The sequence below is a fragment of the Nothoprocta perdicaria genome, unplaced genomic scaffold (genome assembly GCF_003342845.1).
Source record: "Nothoprocta perdicaria isolate Ctin4 unplaced genomic scaffold, notPer1 scaffold_50, whole genome shotgun sequence".
NCBI lineage: Eukaryota > Metazoa > Chordata > Aves > Tinamiformes > Tinamidae > Nothoprocta > Nothoprocta perdicaria.
Window position 1 is genome coordinate 4,089,721 of NW_020455755.1, and position 24,612 is coordinate 4,114,332.

The 24,612-nt window shown below is 40.6% G+C and overlaps 1 protein-coding gene across 2 annotated transcripts; it reads right to left on the bottom strand.

The window, feature by feature from the left end:
* Positions 1-51: 51 nt before the first annotated feature.
* YWHAE (tyrosine 3-monooxygenase/tryptophan 5-monooxygenase activation protein epsilon) lies at positions 52-20,670 on the bottom strand. 2 transcript variants are annotated; one of them, XM_026047833.1, is made up of 6 exons: positions 20,464-20,670; positions 12,178-12,377; positions 6,578-6,684; positions 5,547-5,753; positions 4,617-4,753; positions 52-826 (listed from the first exon to the last, which is right to left on the bottom strand). In XM_026047833.1, the coding sequence occupies exons 1-6, from the start codon at positions 20,525-20,527 to the stop codon at positions 774-776; spliced, it is 768 nt and encodes a 255-aa protein (XP_025903618.1). In that variant the 5' UTR covers positions 20,528-20,670; the 3' UTR covers positions 52-773. The 2 variants fall into 2 exon arrangements, with proteins under 2 accessions (XP_025903618.1, XP_025903619.1); XM_026047834.1 differs by lacking the exon at positions 52-826 and adding an exon at positions 2,338-2,383.
* Positions 20,671-24,612: the final 3,942 nt, after the last annotated feature.

A 24,612-nucleotide genomic window follows, 5' to 3' on the forward strand; every position in this document is an offset into this window, starting at 1 on the left:
ATTCTGTATCTGTGGCTCCAGTCAGATATCCAGTAGTACAAATTAGCTTCAAGTTACACATACTGAACAAAAGAGGTTGAGCGAGCGAAGGGAGATGGGGAAAGGGGAGGGAAAAAGAAAAAATATTGAACACGCATGCAGGCTTATCAATGCCACCTTCAATGCTAACCTGCTTGGAGGAAAAGTAAAGAGTAGGCAAGAATGAGCAGCCACGGATTGTTGAACTGTTACCAGCACCATGTTTTTCAGCAACATTTCAGCAGTTTGGAAACTTTACAGTAAAACCACTACAATGTGTCCCAATGCAACCTGTAACTTCAAGCTAAACACCCAATTAAGTTTAAACATTGGTATAAAATTCAGTTTAAACAGTTATAAAAAAGAAAAATGCCACCACATGCGCGCTACCATGCGATTACAGATCTCCCCTACACGTCTACCGGCCTTCAGATGTAACATTCACTGCTAAGGGTGACCTCCCCACGTCGGGCGGAGGACAATACAGTAATGCTGAAAGAGCCTTTACAAAGTCCTGTTAGTGTCTTAACCTAAAAGCTGGCACCAGTAAAATCCACAGAAATTCACTCTTGCCTTTAAGAACTTTTAAACTGTGTAAAAAAAAAATAAAAATAAAGAAACCCAACAGGGCAGGAACCTAAATTCTGAGACCCAATGTAAAAGTCAGATTTGGTGGTTCTCAGAGTGACACTGAGGGATTTTGTGGGGAAGGGGAAGGGTGGTCAGAGATGGGTTCTCTTGTTGGCCTTTGTGTCTCACTGGTTTTCATCTTCCACATCCTGCAGCGCTTCTTTATTCTGTTCTTCACCTACGAGAGTTTTTAAAAGAGGAAAATTTTTAAAATGACATTGACAGAACGGCTTAAGACGCATCTGCAGATTAATAGTTTCATGCAGTTGCACACACGCTCGCTTGCACCCCTGCATGAACAGCACACACGCACTCATGACGCAGCCAGTCCTGAACTGAAGCCTCTCCATGGAAACTGAGCCTTGTAATCAACCCGTCATGTTTCATAAAGACAGTTATAGCACAGGCTATTAGAACACAGACCCTGGCGTAAGGACAAACAAGAAACCAGCACTGCTGAAAACTGGACCTCGGCACATGATCAGATCAAACACGTACAGCCAAGATAAAGTTACCAGAATGGCTGTATATCAACATCCTTAAATCAGAACATACCTCTCAAAAGAAAAACCCTAATTTCTACCCAGAGAGCTAAGAGCATCTGTGCACTAACAAGAGCACCAAAACCAAAATGGATTTTCAGAAGTGAGTTTTTTTTCTGCCTAAATCCGCTTAGTCTCAATGAGAGTAGAATCCTACAGTCAGTTTTGGAAGATGACACTGATGGTATGGATTTAGTTTACACAAACAAGTATGAATAAGGTTCTGTACTTCACAAGTTGGACATGACAAGAAATCCTAGGTTTGAGGCTGCTAAGGACAATACTTCGTGGAAATTCACTTCTTTAAAGAAGGTCAATCAGTTTGGAGCTATTTCAGTAGGCTGCAACATGCAAGGAAAGGGTTTTAATGAAGAGACTCATCATAAACACTGTTTTACTTCAGTTACCTCTAGCCAAATTTCTACTGCAACAGGAGAAGTTTAACGTACTTCAGCTAGTACCATAACACATGCAAGACTGAGTTAATTGACAGAAGAAACTGAAGAATGTTTTTACAGCTATCCTTAGCTCTGTGAGGTGGTATTGCCTTAAGGACAATAAATAAACTATCCACTCCAATTAGTTTGCAATAAAATCCAGTCAAATGAGACTAATGACTTTCAGCATATAATCAGAATGCCTGCTGAGAGCATGTCCAGATTCAGCATTATCATCAGCTGCAATGCAAGGTATATTTGAAGAGGTAGCCTAGGAATGTAAGATAAGACATTCAACAACAACAAAATTAATGGTCAGAATTACGTAACAAATTATTTAAGAGAAGAAAGCAGAGGCCTTGACCCAGGAAGATGATTAAAAAGATCTGAGCATGCTCTAGCCAATGCACTTATGCAAATACTCCTATAACAGGCCATAGTGAAAATGCTTTTCATGCCCAAATATTCTTAATATCCATCCAGGTGTGCAGCGCAATTATCAAATGTTTAAGTTCTTTTGGATATCAGTTATGCTTATTTGGACCTGGATAGGAGTAACAGGTCACCAACTGGTTGAATATTGCTTAGCCCTGGAATGGAGTCAAAGATACAAGCAATTTATGAACAGCAAGAGAGTGAAAGAGGCAAGCATGATTAGTGATCAGAAAATTGATGTTGAAAAGTTCATTGAGCCATGACAAAGACTTACAAAGTAGAGTTTTTAGGAAATGAACAGTTGGACTTTCCTTTAGGAATCTATATAGCAGGAAAGAAGGGGAAAACAGGAATCATGAAGACGACATTACAAGCGTGAAAATTAACTCAACAGCTCGTCTATGATATGGTTAGAAGATACAATAAATGAGATGGAGAAACAGCAGCTCAGTAACAGTTCATATAGGAAAGTCACTGCCTATAACCTGCACAAGGCAAACACAGAAGCTTTACACAAAAGAATGAGTCATTTTCAAATCTTTTTCCTCTTCAGAAACTAATAATTGTGACCATGTTTCTCAATGCCATTGCTAACATTAACTGTCATAGGACATCAGAAGCTTTACCTAATTTTAGAAGTAACCACAGCGTTCTGAAAGCAAAAGTTTTAATTAAATTAAGTCAACATATTAGCAAGCTATGAGTAAAAGGAAGGAATAATTACTTTTGTGTAAATATTAAGCATAAACATCAATTTCTCTGTGGACAGACACAGCAGCATGATTTTAAATTGGTTGTAGGTTTTTTGATGGTTTTTAAGTTTACAGCTGTTGTTATCTTCATGGCAAGTGTCCGAAACACATAGAATGACCTGAATTTCAGCAAGGACAAAGTGCCTGTCTACTCTGTTATGGAACCCGTGACGAAACAACAAATTTGGAGGGAGCTAGGTTAAACAAAAGGTAACTACAGAGCCTCTGTAAAGGCTTCTTGGCTTAAATTGCAGAAATTAGAGGAATAATTTCCCCCAAATGCAACAAGGAATGCATCTAAAGGCTGCAGTATTTAGAACAGTGCCTGCACTGAGCCAAATACATAGGCTGTATGTGTAAGGGTAATTATATGGACTTGTTGCAATTTGCAAAATATACCCACAAAAGCAGTATACAGTCTCTTTCAAGAATCTCTGTACTGGGATGTAGGGTAGATTAAGAGCCAAGGCCCATCATGCTTGGAGCTTCTTCATAGGAGTGTCAAAGGCCAAAGACACAGGGATAAGTGTAAATTGCTCAATATTGGTTATCTACTTCAAGAGCTAGGAAGTAGACAAAATATTACAAAGAACCTCACTAGCCACGTGGTAACAGAGGCAGTATGAAAAAAGGAAATGGACTCTGCAATTGCTTTCAAATGGGAGACTACACCAATAAAGTACTCCAGAACAATGTCACATAAGTACATGGTTATGCTTCAAACACCTTACATGACAAAAAAATCGAAAACATTCGTTTCTTTAGAAATAATCCCTCCTTTCTTCAGAAATTATTTATGTAGAAATCAATTTAAATCTTGTTTCAAACCTTGGGGAATACGTATGTACATAAATATATTCTAAACAGGATTGAAGAATTTTCTCTAAGTTAAGAATAAAGTCAGTCATATCTTCCTGCTTGTCTCTAATCTTTCTAAAGAATGTTTAATTCACTGATATCAGTAACCGGTAAATCAGCATTTATGCTAAAAAAACCGACGGAGGACATTTAAATTCATTGACATCCCTGAAAGAGAAAAAAACCACCCCACCTAGAAGGTCAAAAATAGCCTTTTAAGTAACTATCAGATGCTAGCAAACAGATGTGTCTCACCCATAGATAGTGTCAGAAGACACATTCAGCATTGCTAAGGCAACAGTCCACTTCGAGACATTCACTGGGAGCATAAAATGGACTACACAAATGCCAAAGATGCTTTTAATGTCCCAAATAGCTAATTAGATGTCCACAACCAGTAATTAAGTAGTTCACAAGATCCTTTTCCTTTTTTCTCTTCACATTCAATGCCTCCCAAGAGAATGGACAGTTACAGAGTTATGTAAAGTGCTTTAAGGTAATTAGCATGACAGCAGAAAGTCATCTGCCACTGAAATGCCCACAGAAATATTGAGTGACATTTGCAAGCACTTTCTCCTGCACTGGAGGTTCACACTGGATTGTAATGACAACTGTAAGGCAAGTATCACAAGCCTCTGAAGAAAAACTGAATTAAACGAAGAGTTTCTACTACATTTAAAGTAGTCACTGATGAAACCAAATATTTGTTCTAGAAAGGGGGAAGTGGCGAGAAGCCTCTCAAAAGAAACTGTGTCACTGCTATCAACTTATCTAATGATAAGAAAGGACAAAAATTCTGTGAGGTCAAATATCAGGAAAAAGAGACAGAAGCAGTAGAACACAAAGGCAGTCTACACATTTCCATGCTTTCCTTTTTTGCTTTGTTGGAGGGAAAGCAGTTGACCATGAGGAGGGTACAGCAGGTTTAGGGCAGGTTTACTTACCATCACCCTGCATGTCTGAAGTCCATAGTGTCAGATTATCACGTAACAACTGCATGATAAGTGTAGAGTCCTTATAGCTTTCTTCACTCAGTGTATCCAGTTCTGCAATAGCATCATCGAAAGCTGCTTTTGCCAACCTGCAAGTACAGAATATGAGACATGTAGAAGCATATTGCTGAACAGAATCCTGAAGGACACAAATTAAACCTGTATTACAGAATATCTGTCTTCTGGTTTGGCTATGTGACATTTTAAGCACCTTCCCCACACCCCCCAAGAGGTTGCTAGATGTTTCTCTAAACTTCTCAAATATTCAAAACTGGCCACTGTAGGTGCTTACCATAAACAGGATATTCAGAATTTTGTCTATTGAAAATTCCTGTATCTTGTGATACAGCTCATCAAGGTCTGTTAAGAGTTTGAAAAGATATACCTGTCACCTGCACTGACAGCAGTAATAAAATGTAATTGCTTCAATCTGTATTTTTATGTTCATAAGCAATCTTTTTCCTTAGAGATAAGCCACTGTGATTTACATATGCTCACAGCCACAGAAATGCCTAGTAATGTGACCCCTGCACCTCTGCCAACAGCTGAAGACCTAAGTTAAACTACCTCACTCTTTTGGCAGAACATGGGCACATGCAGTCAGGGAGCAAGCTAAGCTGCCTAGCTGCCATCAGTTGATCAATACAAGATTACTGCTATTTTGCTTCTCATACTTTATCTATTTTCAGATCAACAAATGCATCCAGAGTCAAAAGTTCAAAAGCTTTCTTATGAGTCAACCTCATACGGCATGAAGACATCAACTAACAGCAGACAAAAAGCAGCACAGCACTTTTGTTAAAGGAAAACAAGAACCCCAGTAACAATTACTTTTGACTTATTTGGTCACACAAGATTTCTGTCTTATGATTCATCACTTACCTGCAGGCACGATCAGGAGAATTAAGAATTTCGTAGTAGAATACAGAGAAGTTGAGAGCAAGTCCTAAGCGGATAGGATGTGTTGGCGGGAGTTCTGTCATTGCAATATCACTAGCAGCTTTGTAAGCCACCAAGCTATTCTCTGCAGCCTCCTTCCTGTCATTTCCTGTGGCAAATTCAGCCAGATACCTATGGTAGTCCCCCTTCCTGAAAACAGGAACAGAACAAGCAGCCGTTAGCAGTCCTTATTTCCCACACCACCATTATACAATTTCCTTAGCCCTGAAATCAATGTTTATACATTCCCATAAAGAGTCTTACATCTGAATTACTATCAAGAAAATAATATCTCAGTATTTAAGTGAACTTTTAAAAAAATCAGATATGATAAAAAACACTTTGGTTTCAGCTATTTTACTCCGCTGGATTTCAGGGTACTAGGTTCCCTATTACCCACCTATTTCTCTGGACAACAAATCTCATCTAAGCAAATTTTTACTCTAAATGGAGAGAATCTAATCAAAGGGGAATAGGCTTTGATAATTGCAATTTTAAATATGCTTCAGAAAGTGCAAAAGTATCACAAGCTAATAACTACAGCGATACACTCCAAGAAAGTGCAGTTTGATTTGAAAATGCAATTTGGAAGCTAACAAGACAGCCATCTACCCAATTTTCTTTCGCTTCACAGAAGGTGTACAGTTCACACCAGAAAAGACTTAAGCAAGGAAGTGATCTCTACTTTATTAGTTGCATTAAAGAAATAGCTCATCACATTTAAGACCTGTGCAAGAGCTTCTGCTGGCTTTACAACAAACTGGTGTCTCTATCCCTTCTATCCAAGCCCACGCTGTCAAACAGGATGCTAAGCCCACCAGTTGTATTCAAAAAAGGAAATACTATGACTGAGTGAATCCTATAGACATATATATACACACACAGAAATATAGACATATATACACACATTGCTACTTTCTGTTACTTAGTCCAGATACAAACAGGATGTCCTCATCTCACGAGGTAACACTTACATTTTGTAATAGAAAACCTTGGACTCGCCAGTGTTCGCGGCTGGAATGAGGTGTTTGTCCAGTACATCCAGAATGTCACAACAAATTAATTTCAGCTCAGTCTCAACCTAAAAACAAACAAAAGGAAAAAAAAAAAAGAGGGAATAGTATGGAAGATTAAAATTTTGTTTTATAACAAAAAAATCAATATGCAACAGGAGAAATCATAACAATACAAGGACTAAAAAAGAAAAAAAATATAGAACACATTCAGCTGCTCCACAGATATTATTATTAAGCAAAGCAGTATTGGGTAATTAGCTGCCACACATTAAAAAAGTCAAGGATTTATGTATGAAGAAATGCAAGTTCAGCTAAAACAATAAATTCCCTGGAAGATACATTACTACTAAGTTAGATTAGGTCCGTCTCAGGACGCAGTTCCTGCAAGGCTTGCAGCTAATGCAAAACTTGCAGAACTTCCACTTCAAATTTTTGACCCTAGAAAGTAACCCTAAAAGTGACAACAGTGAAAGGGACATTTTCAAGGCAATTACTTAGTTATTTCAAGTCAGCTAGACTTCATTCCATTTCACCATTAAATAGCATCTTCAGAAGTTTCTAATTATTACTTAGGGAACACAGCTCTAAGAGAAGCTCCCAAGGGAGCCTCTTTCAGAACAGCACAAAGGTATACCACACAAGTAAAAGGGTCAGATATAAAAAGACAAAAAAGCAGTTGGGAAAAAAAAAAGGAAGAAACTGTCAACATAATGAATGCAGTCAGTGGCCAAAGAAAACCAAAATATAAACCTTCTTTAAAAATAACTACTGGATTTTAATCACCAAAGTTGAAGACTTTGTCACGTTACCTTCATTTATTTATTTTTCCTTTAGAAAGATAAAAGAAGGCTGTAAGGTTAGGTGCAAAGAAAAGTTTCAGGCCTCAAAGGAAAGGAATTACATATATCTAGAAATTAAAAACTGCCTTCTGATAAGCATCAACAAAATCAGACTTGCAGTTTGTAGAAGAATTCTCTCTACTGAGTACCTCAAATCACTCAAAGAGACCGGTTAAATGCAAACAGCAGTTGCTTGCTGCTCTCATAATTTGGCAGAGATTTTTCACAATTACAGCTGAAACCTATTCTGGCTCAAGCTACCTTTAGGTACTGTAAAACAGAAGTTTTTCAAGAAAAAAAAAAAAAAAGCAGTGTCAACTACAAGAAATCACAAGATTAGCCAGGTTCAGTCTATTACTCCTCTTTCCTCCCCTCGAAGTTTGTTTTTCCCTACACATTCTTCTTGCTATGTAATATTCTTTATCACTATATAACCCCAAAACTACTATGGTTTGTAAACAAAATAACTAGCCTCAAAAGCTAGCAATTTGAAGTTACAGATTCAAAACTTGATATTAAATTAGCAGGTACACACATACCTATTTGTGAAGAGCATGTTAGCAATTTGTAGCAGTTCCTACAGAAAGCTCATCTACAGCAAAATTCATACATAAACAACATCAGAATGCCCTAAAACTCAAAGGAAGGTTTAGATTCTACACAAATTATAGAACAAGTGCTTAAGTACTGATATACGGCCATTGGAAAAAAGTCTACTTCATATAATCTTGGGCTACAAAAGCTATGAAACCTTTGCCAGCAGCCAGTTCCTGCAAACTTCTTTCCTCTTGATCCTCTTTTTCAATGACTTCTTGCAGAGAGATCTTCAGCAAACTGCAAAGAATTAAATCAGTTTCTAATCTTCTTTTGTTGACAAACATACAAACTTCCATTTCATCTCAGACAGTCCTTTTTCAGCTTTGCTTAAAGCATCAGCCACACCAGCAAGTTATCAGAGATCATCCACTGCCCAAGACAATTTATATACCCTGATCTAGTCTATTTTAATAACAGTTAATACAAACTGAGTTGATAAAAAAACACTACTCACACATTAAGACCTCTCATACAGAAAGGATCTACTGTAGACAGTGATTCACTAAGTATCTGCACAAGAGCCTGATCTGCAGTTCCTGAGAGCAGTACAAGTAGTTTTAGGGCCTATCACAATTTCCACTCTGCACATGGCACAATTTCCACTCTGCACAGGATATAACTGGCAAGGAGAGTCAGGTCACACCGAAGGCCACATTGTGACTCCCACAGTCACAGGCATCCAGCCTGCCAGTCAGAGGCATCAGCTTGCCTCCCTTTATTTTAGTGGCAGTCAGCCTTAAGCAGATTCCAGGCTGCCTTCTTAGCTCTGCTGTTACAGAAGTTTTGTAATACCATCTGGTGACTTAAATAAGGAAGCTTATGAAGAGGCAAGGGAGAAAGTTAATATGCATACCTATTTAACCTGTTTACACACAGCCCCCAAAACAGCTGCGTATCACAACTGAGGTGCAACACAGAACTAGGAGAAATGGAGTTGTTAAAGCCTGTACACCATCTCCTATTAAAGCAAACATAAACTTAAGTCAACCTGACACATATAGATGAGAGAAGGGAGCGCCCTGCAGCTATCCCAGAATATACCACTCAGGTTATAAAAATCAAAGCACTAGAAATGTTCACAGCCTATGCCACAAACACAGGCCAATAAGATGATGAGAGTCCTGTGCAATTAAAGACGCCTTTGATCCTACTTGAAGAAAGTGAAATTGCACTATGTGCTGGGACATTCACTACCTCATCCTCTCAAGGACAAGCAAAGAAATCCTCATTGCATGTTCTCATTCAAACAGGTATAGTCAGATGAGAGCTGGAAAGCCAGAGGTTTCACTTCTATGCATCCAAAATGCCACCAGATTCAGAAAAGCAGCCTGTTCACAAAGCAAGTAGCATTTTCCCCAAAGGTTTTTGTTTTTCTGGCTACATTTATTTTAAGTAACGACCTGGGTAATGATACAGGTTGGCTTCTTCCATCACTGCTCAGTGTTGCTCTACATATGTCCCTATACCGAGAGCTAGCCTGGCCCTAAACTGACAAAAGAGTCATTCCTCAAAGCCTGCCCCAAGACAGACTGGCTAGTAGTTCAAATATTTGGAATAAAAGTCACAGTCAAAATCATAATATAAACACTGATGTGGACCAAAATCTCAAGTATTTACTTTCAAAAAAGCTACACCTTCCATTTCAAGTCAAGTAACAATTTGTAAGTGTGCAAGCCCATGCTAGTTTGGGGGAGGGGGAGAATGGAAAGGTGGCAAGTGACAAGCATCTTTTCCAAAGATTCCTCTCCCACATCTCCAGCACTTCAAGCTTGTTCTGTATGCCCCAGACAGAGAAGCATTTTCCCTCAGCCCAAGGAAGGCTGTCCAAACAGTACTGATCTTGACTCTGAGAAACACCATGCCATGCCAATGGGTATCTGTTGACATGGAAAGTAAGCAAAACTTCCATGTGGAAACAGAAGCACTCAGCATGACAAGAACACAGCTCTACTTGCACATCTTGCTTTAACATTTACAGCAAGTGACAAGCTTCATCCAAACCTCTGCGTAAGTTCTTCAAGTCATGAACTCTCCAAACCTGTCCTTACAAGTCTCTCCTTACTGTGAGCTAGCATCCACTCTAAGTCTTCCAGCAGCTGGTGCCAGGAGATGGTTTTCAGCTATAGCAGGTAAGTGTTCGCCTCTGGAAAAACTCAGCCTAGAGTTATGTAGTCTTCCTCATGTATGGAAATACATTACTGTCCTCCATAGCATTCTTCTACCCTAAAGCCAACATTCACCCTAAAGCACCTCTGATGGGTGCTTCCTTTGAAAATCTGGCAGCTGAAGATACTGCTGGCAGAACACAGTGCTCCATGCAACATATACATAGCCCTTGAAATAGTATACATAGATCTTTCACACCAATTTGTTCTGTGCTATATTTTCCTCTTTGCTCAAAAAGGGAACAAAGCCTCATTTTTACATTCTCTCAAAGTAATATAAATCTCTGATACTAATGTACCTTTGTCAGAAGATAATGACTGCACACAAAATATTAGGCAAAAAGATAAAAAAAGGTTTCAAGCAAGTAATACTGGAAGCATGCAGTGAAAGACAAAATCAAGGAACAACAGATACGCAGTACTTACATGCTTTGTTAAAAAGCTTAGACACCCACCAAGGAACAGTATTTGCAAACAAGTTAGATGGTATGCACCTGGAAGAGCTTTATCTCATAAGCATATCAGCATAACTAGAAGTTCTTAACTAATAAAACCCATGGAGTAACAAAACACACTCAGATTAACAAAAATTAAAAACACCCACAATGGCACTCCTGATAACAAGAACTGAGATTTCCAAGCCAGTATCATTGCCGTGGGTGGTTTACGAATCAGTGCCAGGTGGTATAAAAGACTTTGCTTTTCCTCTGAAAGTGACGATCTGAACCATATGGACGCACTTATCCCCAAATGACAGAATAAGTCTCACTAAGAAAGAGTGCAGCAGAACTTAAAGAGCACTATGCCTCCTCCAAACTAAAGGAGAGTGAGGGAGGGAATGATAGTGACTCATTTTTCTAAGAGGTGAGGATTTCACTCACCCTTACTGATAAAAGGCCAAAGATTTCTCCAAACTCCTTGTCTTAGGTGAATTACAGAAACTGATCAGGCTCACCACAAAGTTGTTTGAACCATTTTCCCCCTCATTTCTGAAGCCAGAGAAAATAGCAAGACCCTGGAGACTGACACACACAAGTTTCACAGTTGGGATATCATGACATCTTAACTTTCGCCTCAGGAACATGGAACCTCAAATTTGATGCCTGAGTACTATCAGTTTAAGTGACCAGCCTAGAGACAAAAATGTGTTTTAAGAACTAAATGCTGTCAGACAAAGGGTATTATCCCAATGTTTATTTCAACATAGGTATTGCTGCCCGAGCAATTGACAGGTCTGTCAATTCAATTCAGCTGCAGAGTATTCGGCTTGCAGTAACTCCTGCTAAGTTTTCATTTGTGAGACAGAGTAACAAACAGGATCAACATACAAAAAATCCAACTATCACAGTGGGAAAAGATGCAAATAAGATGATCTGAATATAGTGGTGATCTTTATGCCAAGAGAAGATACTTTTTTTTAGTATTTCAAAATGTTAAGCATGTTACTTGAACTCCATAGTAGTTCATGATTCCAGTTCACAGTAGTCATGCGTCCAGCAACAGTGCCAAATGTCTCACTTGGTATGCTCTAAAGCAATCTTCACCAGAAAGAGACAACAGTTCAAGAGCAAAACACTTTCTCAGACATATTATGTCGCCAAAGCTGCTCAGTATTACCGATATTAGAGGAAAAAGGCTTCCTGAGCATGCAGCATGACACTTGGGCAAGCTGGAAAGAATGTTCTTATGCTGAGCAGATATGCAGGCACAGAAAGAAGCCTTCCCTTTCTTCTTTCGGGAGCTACTCATTTGAGCACTTACAGAAGGACATCCATTCTCCCTTTATCACCAAATACTTTCTCCAGATAGGGAAGAAATCTCTTCAAGATTATCATTCTTTAAAAAATATTATGCTGCAGGCAAACTATAATACGATGGCAGTCTGTGATAACAAAACAAGGATCTAGCTCTTTTTAAAACCATATGGCATTATGCCATAACATCAACTAAGCCTTACCATTTGCCGATACTCCCGAATCATTTTTAATTTATCTTCTCCACCTTTGTTTTCTTCTTTCTGTTCGATGCTGCTGATTATTCTCCAAGAAGCTCTTCTGGCTCCAATCACGTTTTTATATGCAACAGAAAGCAGGTTTCTCTCTTCCACTGTCAACTCCACATCCATTCCAGCTACTTTCTTCATTGATTCAACCATTTCTAGGAAGGAAAACAGTCAATTATTCTCAGAGCCAAAGCATTTTTGAGCTATTCAATAGAAACTGCACATTATTTTTAATTTCTCAAAATAGGTTCCCTCTTCATACAATTATCCTTGCTTAATGTTTGAAAGAAGCCACTGAGCATAAACACAAAAGATGTATCTGACATTCTATGAAAGGAAATGAAAGCATTTCTCGAAAACTCTTTAAAGACAGTTTGTTAAAGACAGGGAAGAAAAGGTTGAGCCATAAGTGCTCAGTTTTCAGAGAGGATAACAGTTAACAGTACTATCCTACAGGAATGTGTGTTCAAGACACTCCAGAAAAGGTGGCAAACAGCAAAGAAAGCAACAGGCAATTTAATATGCTAAGAACAAACTGAAGAACTACAAAATACAAGACTGAGTTCTCAGCTAACATGACTATCATAACTTTTTCAGGAACAGAAAAAGTCATCCTTAGGGCAACCAGAGTCATCACAGTTAGCCCTGCCAAGCAGTTATTTGCACTGGAGAGGAAAAAAAGAGAAAAAAAAAAAAAGAAAAAAAAGGATAAAATACATGTTAATGCATATTTGTCATTTAAACCATTTGTAGAGACTTCTAAACTGGGGAGAGGAAGGAAGTGGTTGTGAGGGAGTGATAAATTATTTAATATAGCATTCCAAAACTCAAGTGGAAGCAAAGGCCTTAACTACTTAAAGAAGGTTATAATTCCTTCATTATCTGACACATTACAATTGCCTGTTACGTATCAGAAAAACAAAAGCCAAAATGATTACATATATCCTATATAAGAAACTAGTATGAAACATACAGGAAGTCCGGCCCTGCAGTATTTTCTTTCCTTCATCATTTGCCTTCCAACTTCTGCAGAGGATGAGGATCCCATAGTCTCCTTCAATTAACAGCCTTTACTTCCTAAGTCTCAACTACCCTTATCTACTCATCAGGAGAAGCCTTTTGTATTTCCTTTCGGTCGATACTGTGGTAAAGCCATCAAGTCAAGTCTCCCCTAATGTGACCATTTAATGGGAGAACAAAGGAAACAAATGGCAAATGAGTAAAGTTTAACTTGTCCACTTGTCCTCCCACCCCCACCATTTCAACTCCCTGGGAATATGTTCCACTGTATCATGGCAGCACAGGCAATACAAAACAAATGAAGCTTAACAGCCTATTTTATCCTCAGGTGCCAGAGCTTAAACTATAGCAGGCATTAGCTGTCTCAGCGATGGCAACTGTAGGCTCAATCTTCTTCCCAAAAGGAAAAATTTTACCAGCCTCCAGCAGGTCTCCACATGTGTAAGTCAAAGTTTCTTAACGGCTTGATTCCCTATCACAAAGGTGGAGAGGTATAATATGCAATTTAAATGATGACTGCTATGAGTTATTTCCTAAAGGACAATCCTATATTATTATATAATCTAATTAAATAATTTATTTCCAGTAACCTTTTTTAAGTGCAAGTTCAGTCATCCCAGATTCTGAAGTTTCTTAAACAGTAGAGCTACATCCATAATCCATACACCGCTTCCCAGTGCTCAGTTCTGGGAAGTCCTGCTTGCTGGAGTCCAAGCTCCAACAAGAAAGACATCTTGTCTTTAAGCTTAATGTTTAACAGCCATCAGATGAGAGCAATTGAAACTGTACCACAATTCAGTTTAAGAAATTCATCTGTACTGGGGAATACACAGTCCTCTCTCCAGTGTTTAGCTGGAGTGGATCAAGAACTTACCCTGTAGGGAGATAAAGGTAAGTGAAAGTGCAGGAGAAGGAAGGGGTGCAGTCACACCATCCTGTTCACCTACTACATCAAGACCTTTTGTCTGATCCAGTATGACACTATGCTGTAAATAAGCAGGCATGGTTTTAGTTACATGGCAAGTCTAACCAAGACCACATTAGCTTTGCCCCATCAGGCTTTTTCTGAAGTTGCTGCTCAGTTTCCTCAGATTTTTTTTTTCCCTCTCAATAGTCAGTTTTGGAGAGAAGTGAAGAACATCCTGTCTTACTTGCTTACACTAACAACCTTCAGCCCTACTGCCCTACTGTAATGCTGGACAGACATACAGCAAAATATTACAAGAGATCTAGGTTTTCTTCAAAACAGAATTCACGTTCTTCTGTGATTTACCAAGTGGGATTAGCTACAGTCTCAGACAGGTATGTACTAGGCTTGCTGCCTCTCTTACATCTTCTGCAAAACTCAACAGTTAAGATATTCCAGAATCACCTAAAGTAACTAGTCTCAAATGCTAGGAACTATTACCAGAAAAAAAAACAGGCCCTGTAACCTCCAGTCTCTTACCCCATGAATTGACAGTAAGTCAAATACACTTTATGCCAAGGAGAAGCCATCAAAATACAAAAAGGTGTTTTTTGAAAAAGAAATGTTCATCTTGTTACTATGATGAGATGATAGAATGTTCCCCCACCCACTCTCCAACCTTGAACAACCAGCTTCCCTAAAGATAAAAGATTTAACAGCCTATCCATAAGAGAGGTTTCTAGGTTGGCGAGGAGCTCAATTCTACTAACATACAAAACAAAAGAATCTATTCCAACAGGGCTGGATGATATTATGTATATAGCCTGGTACTCTATAGCAAAGACACAACCTTGCCCTGAAACTTTAAGCCTGATGAATAGTATTAAGAAATCAGGCAATGCAGTAAGATTACAGAACTCTCTTTTCCGCAATAAATAATAATAATTAGTTATATACAAAAATAAAGCCATATATGTCAGCAAATAGAGCAATTATTTCATGTTCTGAGTGTAGATTTACCTCTGTGGAAAGCTCCGTAAAGACAACAAAAAGTTTTAAAGACCATTCACAACAAAAGCCAGTTTATCTTTCAAGGAGGAGGATTACTGCAGTAATGACAACTCATTGCATACACAATTCATAGACACTTATACTGTATTATGGAAAAGCAGTGTTATGCAGACTCAGAAAGACAGACTGTAATTTAAGTGGTTACATTCCAGTCTTTCAGTTGATAATGGCTGTCACTATATTATGGAGCTGTCAGATCATGCCACTAGAGCAGGAAATCCCCAAATTTTAAGTTATGGAAGAAGAACTGGAGAATGTTCTAGAGAAACACAAGCTTGCCCTAGATTTATGCTCTTCTCTAGAAATTTGCTGTTGGCTGTTTTAAGACATAACATGCTAAACGGATGTTTGGCCTGAACAGGTACTGTAGTTTTATATTCTTATGGTCAGGAGCGAGGGCATTTGACAAAACCAATTGTCTTAAGATGCAAAGGTCCGTGCATTTTTTCCCTGCATTCTATTACTCCACTAAAGATGGAATATGGATTTCTGTAAAGAACAATAGCATCTCAGAGATATATTGCACTGGTTTGACAAGTCAGGCATATGAACAAGGAAGACATGACTGATATAGTCTACTTGAATTTCCCAAAGGCATTTGACAAGGTACCTCATCAAAGGTTAAGGAACTGCCATAGGATGGGAAAGCAAAAGCATGGATTGTGCACATTCCATCCGTGCAAGGAGCATATTCCTCACATGGATAAATACTTGGCTGAAATGCAGGAAATAGGGTATGAATATAGGCTCAGCTTTCAGAATGGAGGGAGATCACCAATGGAAAACTAGACAGGAGGAAATAGGGTATGAATATAGGCTCAGCTTTCAGAATGCAGGGAGATCACCAAGGGAAAACTAGACAGCAATGCTGGGAAATACACTACCGTTCAAAAGTGATTTAGAGAAAAAAAAACAAACAGCAATTCAGTGTAACAGTAAACTGCTAAGATCAGTAAAGACAAGGACTGAAAGAACTAGAGAACCTCAAAAAAGTTTATAGAATCTGCATCTTCATACTTCTTTATGAAGTGGCAAGTATGGACATAATGATTTACTATCCATAGATTATGTTCTCCCCAAATCTACAGCTCTCCATCTGGTCAGCAGCCGCCATCCCATTCACTACAATGATCAGCATGGAATCCAAGACAAGAGAAAGATTTATTCTTTCTATCCATTACAAGTTTTTGTTCCGAATGCATTGCTATTACACGGCCCATATTAGGTTCTTCTGTTCTCCTAGATTTGGAGGGCAGAAGGGAGGAAGGGAAGCAAACACAAGTGCTTGGTGCCTTTCCTTCCTGTCCACATCAACTCCCTCATGCCACTGTTGAAGATGTCCTTACATTTTAGAGAAATGGACTCATTCTACGGGTTGGACTAGAATTCAAGTATACAAAACAGCAAGGGAAGAGGAGCCATCCTCTCTCAACAGCAAAGAGCTATCAGAGTAGGTCATTCCACCTTGCAGCACTGCGCCTTTCCTTTTTTACAGCTAAAATGAACTTAATGTTTATTCATGCACATTACACAGCTTACCCCCCCCTCAGGTCTTCATACACGTTCAGCACCCTAAGAAAACTATTACAGATATTTGAAACTTGTAACTACCAAGGTACTAAATATTGATAAAACCCCATAATAATATCCCCCTTATTATGGGGATAATCCCCCCATAAGTGATCTCCCCGTGTTGTTAAGTTTAAATAAATAATAATAATAATAATAATAATAATAATAAAACATAGAAGAATGAGCTATCTCTAGAGGTGAAGACAACCAAACAGGTAAGCCAAAAAGACTTAACAATATCCCATTCTGTTTGGTGGCTCAGATGATCATTGTGTGGAGAAGCAGCAGGACATGCTGCTGTTCCCTTTACAAGACACTTCCCAACATTTGATAATATGCCTCTGCAACATACAGTCCTATAAAGCATACTTGTACTTTCATATGATCAGAAAAATGGACAGATTAAGGCCAAATTATCTATGCGACAGTGATATTTTTGCACAATCAGTCCTACAGAGCATCTCAAGTATTTCCTGCAACAAGACCAAGATTTCTAGGTCATCTCTACCATCACTTCCAGCTCCAAAGAAGTCTTAAGTTAAAAAAAAAAAAAAAAAATCTCTAGTATTTGTAACAAAAAATCAGCTTGAAAGAAGATGAAGGCAAAGCTACGGACCAAGTTTCATCATATATTTCTCTGTTTGATCAAAGTTGACTTTTAAATGAGTTTCAAATGCAAGTACTCAAATAACACACCGGACTCTCTGCAGGGCATCAAACCATGTAAGGTCATAGGTTCATCTCCTTTGTTTAATCTGGTATTCCAGATTCAAGAAACTAGTTATGGAGATAGATCCTTTCTCAAACAGCTCATCATGATCAGGATTTTCATTTTCCAAAATATGAGCATCCATAACTCAATTTCTCAAACACTGTCTTGCTCATGCCATTTTCTTGGGGATTTTTCTTTCTTTTAGCACTTTCACTCATACCCAATTCAGAGACAAAAACAGTAGTTTATACTCCATACAACCAGAACAGTAAGACCTTGAACTGAAAGGTATCACTACTAACCACTAATATAGAAAAAAGCCTCAAGATTACCTAATGCATTTGCTGAAAGAGACAGGTCTTCTGCAAACTGAATACAGCTTACGTTGTCATTTCTGATGTAGAATCAGTGTAGCTCAGTGATTGAGCTGTAATTTCTAGACCTAGAAGCACACTATATGACTATACACCTTATATGACTAACAAAAAATTGTCATTCCATGAGTACATCCGAGTTACATGACAGATTTTATTCCTATGTATTTGCAGACAATACTTACCATCACAGGATTTAATATACTGCAATTACTAAGTGTGACCTTAGAATTGCCTGTCTTACAGGTCACCATGATAAAGAATAAATTAAGATTAAGTTATACTTCAACATACTTTCTCCAACTTTGCTTGCACGAGTATTTAGCAGTATCAACTATGACCTTTGCAGATCTATAGCATTTCAGCTCTGTGTGTGTGTGTATACACACACACACAAAAAGGAACTAAATCAGTATTTTTAATTTGACTGAACAGGAATACAAATCTAGGTGCTAAACCATAGTTACAATATATTGTCTTCCAGGCCAGGGCCAAGAGACACAAAGATGTACTTAGAACTTGTGCCTCTTATTTTTTTTTAATCCAACAAACAATTTTTAATTCCAACAAACTTCACAAAAATCTACGGGAAGAAAAAAAGGCATTTTAAATGTGCCAACTAGAAGGTATACAGCTTCTTCCTCTAGAAGTATCATGAAGAGACCGTCTACATCTTGATCTAGCCAGACTGTATAGCCAACACTCAAGACAGTGGTGTAAGAGAAAACCAACAGGGAAATGCTGCCCCAACTCAATCCCTACCAACTTATTCTTCCTAGCTAACAGGAAGTCTGATCTCTACTCTGGTGTACAGTTTGATTCTTTCTTGACTAACAGGAATAATCTACCACTGATTCAGAAGAACACAGAAAGGTAGTTTTGCCTCAAAAGTTTCCGAAGATAATGAATCCTTTAGGATGCTAGTTAAGCATCCCACTTTTGGTTTCCACTCAAACCAAAGCCAATGCTTCTGGTTTCACCGATTCATCTACACTGGGTGGAGAGTTTCCCCTCTTAAAAGACCCTACAAACAAAGAAATAACTCTAGGAGTGCTGCTGAAAGGGTCTGTTTTTCTGGTTGCTTTGTTTTGCTGATATGGATTATCCCACCCCACAGTGTAGGGTAGTAATAACAGACTAACAAATATATAATAATTTGTTACTATTAGAAGTTGCAAGCCTACTCTGCAATACTGGAATGGATGCGCACCCTCCCCTCCCCCACCACCTTTATCCCACCTCCGCCCCACAATCAAGTCAGTCTCACCCTAAGATCTCATTTTGAGGCTTTTTTTTTCCACAATCCCTTTCAGTTATTGTGATAGGATGATTTAAACTGCTCTCATTTACTAGAATCGTTATTTCTTCCCCATTTCCCTTGTGAACAGTCACAAAAGAAAGTTTCATTTGGGCCTTTTTTTTTTTTTTTTAAATTGTTGTTGTTGCACTTTATTTTCCTCTCCAAAAATGTGCATTTCTCTGATGCCTGAAAATAGTGCTATCAGAACTACTCCATGCAGCAACCTCGTTCTTGCCAACTGAGGTCCTTTTGCCATGAAAATGACAAACAAGGGAAGTATTTGAGGTGTCTTCCTACCTCTAAATGAAGCATAAATATGTTCACAGTTTGTACGTACAAAGGTATTTATTTCAGTTCATATGCATAAACATTAGGTCTCAAGTCAAAAGTAACAGTCCTTGGAAATTAACATCAAGAAAATTAAAGGTCTTTTCTACTAGACGTGAGAGAAACAGTTGCAGGGCAGGCATATTTTGGACAAGAGACATCATCCAAGGTTGCCAGTTCAGCCCTCTCCCCCAACACCTTGGAAGCCATCGGGCATAGTGCTGGAACTTTACAGGCAAAAAAAGAAAAAAAAAAAGGAGAAGAAAATGCCGGGACAGAAGGTCTCTAGCAAGTTCCACCGCATAAAGAAAGCATGTGCACTCCCTTCAGGCAGGGAAGGATGGCCTCGGCGGCTCCAGGGTGAGAGCTCCCTCTCTCTTTGCACTCGCCAGGGGCAGCGGTGTCCCCAGCACGGGCGAAGGAGGAGGAAGGAAGGCGCCAGCCCCTTCCCCGTGGCGGCCGGGGCGAGCGGGCCGCTCCCCGGCGTCGCCTCCGGGGGGCTGGGCGCGGCGGGCACCCACCTTGCGGAGCGCAGCGCGCTGGGCGTTGTCTGCGGCGAACCGAGCTCGGCCGCCGGGCTCCGCGGGCAGCGGCACCGAGCGGCACCGCCTCAGGCCCGACACGACAAGGGGCCGCGGGGTCTCTTTGTCGGCGACCCCCTTCCCAGGCCGGGGACGGCTCCTTCCCCCCCCCGCCCGGGACTCGCCCTTCGCGGCCGCCATTTTACTCCCGGTTTCAGCCGCCACCGCCCCCCGCAGCGGCCCCGCCCCGGCCCAGGCGGCCCGTTCCTTCGTGCCCCCCAGCCCCACGGGCCCCTCGGGGCGCTCCCAGTCGCCATTTTGTCCGTGTCCCCCCCTCCTCCGCCCCTGCCCCCCTCCCCCGCCCAGCCGCCATTTTGTGGCCGCTCCCTCCCTCCCGCTCCCCTTGGCCTTGCACGGCCTCGCCAGCCGGCGCTCACCATCGTAGCGCTCAGCCTGCTCGGCCAACTTGGCCTGATAGACGAGGTCCTCCCGATCGTCCATGTCCTGCAGGCGGGGCGGCGTCGGGGACTGCGCGGGGCGGATGGAAGGCGATGGGTCTGGGGGGCTCCGCAGCTACCAGCTCGCTGCTCTCCGGGCAAATATGGCGGCAGCACCTCCTCCCGCTGCATCCGGGCACTTCCGCCGCTCTGCGCATGCGCCCTGCGCCCGCCCATGGCAACGGCGGCTCCTTGGCAACGGGCGGGAGGTGCCAGGCCGGGCCTGGAGCCCGGGGTGGCGGGGAGGGGGGCGGGCGGCGGGCGGCGGGGTTGCCGTCGCGCCGTTTTTACCGGTGGCTTCGTGGGGTCCCGATCGATGTAGAGGGTGATTCCTTATCTGAGGGGACACCAAAGGAAAAGCGACGTGGTTGAGGGTAGAGGGGGCGGAGTGCGAGTCTCCGCCAGGCTGCTGCCAGGGGGAGCCCCTTCCCCGCCTGAGAGTGTCGGGGGTGGGTAGGAAAACGTGTTTTTTCTTTCTTTTTTCTTTTTTTTTTTTTTCCTTTGTCACGCATCCCGTATCTCCCTCTCAGGCAGCGCGTTTCTGCCGCCCTCAGACACTGACAGTATTATTTTAGTACCTCTTGGTGCGTTTTTTAATTTTATTTTTACAAAGCACGCCATACGTTCTTTACATCACGGTGTACCTAGAAGCAAACATGAAGGTCACGCCAAGCAGGTTTCTCTCCCCAGGGCTTACTGCTTAAGAGAAATAGCACCTCCAAAGCCCTGTCTGAGGCAGGATGCAACGATTTCAGCTTTCAAAAGACCCACAATCTGGGCCAAATGACTCAGAAGTTCCTCACTGAGCATTTCTGAAGTATTTGGAGCAGGGATTTAAAGAGCTGGGGCAAAGCCTGGATTTCCTAACTCTGCGAGGTCCTTATGAAAGTGAGGAAGGGCCCTGAGATAGGACAGGGGCTGAGCAGGACCCAGATGCCCCAGGCACCGTCCCGGGCATCCTTCTTTTTTGCTCTTTTCTCTTGTTCCCACTCAAATGGGCTCCTTGGTCTGTAACTGCGACCATATGGCCAAATTCCAATTTAAAACACATTTTTTTTAAATGGTTTGTATTTTTTTTCCTGATTGCTTTTAACTGATTTTAATTAGTGAGCAAAGAGCTTCGGAGTAGATATAATTAACACATCTTTAAGGTCTTCTTACAAATATATCTTAGAATGTAACAGACTGTTTTTTTTATAGTGCTGTTTGCCTGACTTTCCTTGTGACGTTCTAGGCCACAGTTCAGAAATCTCAGCATTTCTAATAAGAAATTCATACAAAAGCCCCAAAGATACTATCGTGTTCTGGGCTAAGGTGAAACTTAAGTGTCAAAACTGGGAAAATAATGTTTAAAAATCTCTATTTTCAATTTAAGTACAGTCAGAAGATGATACAGAAGAGTCCAGCACCACAGAGTCATGGTCTATTTGTGTGAATATACAAAACCTCATCAAGTGTCTGACTTGCAAATCACTTCTATGCTTGAGAAATCCCGGCCATAAAAACCTTTTTTTTTTTTTTTTAGCAGCTGAGACTTTGCGTGGGAGCTGTGCACAAGAAATCAGATTTGGATCACATTTAGTGTCTTTTCTGTGATCCTCATTTGAGCAGGTACTCACGTTGTACAGAGATTAATGTTGCAAATAAACCAGGTCATGTTAAGAATATTTATTTGCTGAAAGCAAGCTGCACACTTGATAATCTTGCTGAATTGTAGCATATTACTTGAATGCTTGAAATATTTTTGAATGCACTAGTTACAGAGGGCACACAAATGTTTGGAAATCGGTCAGGGATTTGTTGGAGCATTGGGAGTAAACAGTCTAATGCAGGGAAACGATCCAAGCAGAATTTCCGGCTGCAGTATTTGCCTTGTCCCTTGCAGCAGCAACCTTTACACGAGTTGGTTCCATAGAATCATAGAAGGAATCATAGAATCATAGAAAGAAAAGTCTGGAATCCCAGACCCTACGGACAAGAAAAGAAGCGTGCAGAGAAGACTTACCCTGGGTAGAGGAAGATCTTGGGTCAGAGAGCACTTAGGGAAACTTGATTCCCACAAACACATGGGCCCTGACGGGATGCACCTCAGAGTGCTGTGTGAGCTGGTGGATGTCATTGCTCAGCTGCTCTCCATCATCTTGGAAAGGTCCTGGAGAACAGGGGGGTTGCCAGGGGACTAGAAGAAAGCCAGTGTCACACCAGTCTTCAAAAAGGTCAAGAAGGAGGACCTGAGCAACTGCAGGCCAGTCAGCCTCACCTCCATCCCTGGAAAAGTGATGGAACAGCCCATCCTGGCTGTTGTCTCCAAGCCATTGTTTTGGCTTAGACGCAGCCCTGTGCCATATGCTCTAGGTGACCCTGCATGTGCAGGGGGGTTGGATAGATGATCTCTAAAGGTTCCTTCCAACCTTAAGGATTCTGTGATTCTACGATTCAATTGCTATTGCAGTGGAAAACCATCGCCAGGAGGAGGCAGACAAGGAAAGAGAGGCAAATGTTTTCTGTGCAAGTCCTGAGCAACATCAGCTCAGAGAAAACCAGCTAAGTACTGGTCCATGTTAAGAGTTAGGACATGGCTGTCTGGGATGTGTGGGTAGGCGCACAGGACCTCTCTCTTCTTGCTGTGTTAAATCATCCCGGTCATGCCACGGAAAGGCAGGGTTTGGTTGCAGTTCCCCTGCAGCCAAACGGGAAGAACACTGGAGCAAAACTGGGCAGAATCGCAGCCCATAAAAATTTACTTTTACCACCTGAAGCTGATAGCAGCATTTCAAGGAAATGTAGTTGACACCTCAGGATGGTTAAATACAAAGTTACTCACTTAAATTCCCACTTGAAGACTATGCCACACAGTATTAATGGAGAAAATTATCTGTATTAATCATCTAGCTGGCATGAATCAACTTACATATAAGAAGCTATCACTGTGATATTGTGACCAAGAGAAATGCCATCCTTTTGCTTATAAGCAAGGGAAACTATTAACTGCAGTGCTAACATTATAAAGGCTACTCCTTGGATACGTTTAGAAAAAAATGGATAGTGAATTAAGTAAAGCTTTAATGGGAATATTCAGTAGGGCTTCTTTAGCCCTACTAGCTTTAAATAGCAGACTGAACAAACGAGCCTCCGAGCAGCAAGAGGTGGTTGAGCACCTCCAGAAGGCCAAATGCTTGGAGGGATTTTGAATGCCTGAAAGAAATGTCATTTCTTCTGCTCCATAATTAACCATGGTTTAAGTAGTAGTGCAGTGAAGCTATAACTGTTCTTTAGTGCACACAAGTTCATATTGCCCGTTTTTACAGTAATAGCATCATTACAGACATCTTTCCATTTCCTTTTTCAGAGTATGTCTCTAAACTTTTTTTTAATTAAATAGATGGTCTTAAAGCTAAATTGATTCTCATCACTGGGCGAGGCCTGAAGTTCTCTTCCCATTGCAGCTTTTAAGGACTGGTAGGAAAAGCAAGTCTAACACAGGGGCGTGTTTGAAATGTACGCCACATGGAAGATCAGACCCACTCCTCATTTTCTGTGTACTCCATGCCCTGACACAGCACTGCAGCTCTTGTTCTTTCACTGAAACCTTGCTCTCCCACTGCTACAATTGCAAAGAAACCCTGGTAAACCAGTAGTAAACTCTGGTGCGACAAAGTTCTTGCTATTATTTGTATACTTAAATACTCACTTCTGCTGACGATTTAAATATCGGATAGGAAGCGTTTCATCCTTCCAAACTCACGCTCCTCATCCAAAGCAGCCTAACACTATCTCTTCTCATACACCAGCAAGACTATGAAGTTTTTTTTTGCAAATGAGTAATAAATTTTGTTAGCTGTCTTGGTTTATCTTATTTCTGCAAGTATTATGCTCAATTGTTTTCACACAATACGGGCAATTGAAAACTAGAGACAACTGTAATATTTCTATATTATTAAATGCAAATAATCCAATGGCAGCTGAATGACAAGGACAATGTTTTGGCTATACTTTTATTTACTTCACGTACTATGAACATATACATTACATGCTACAAAAAAAATAAAAAAAGACTTTAACTGTCAAGAAAGTGGATAGTGTTATAAT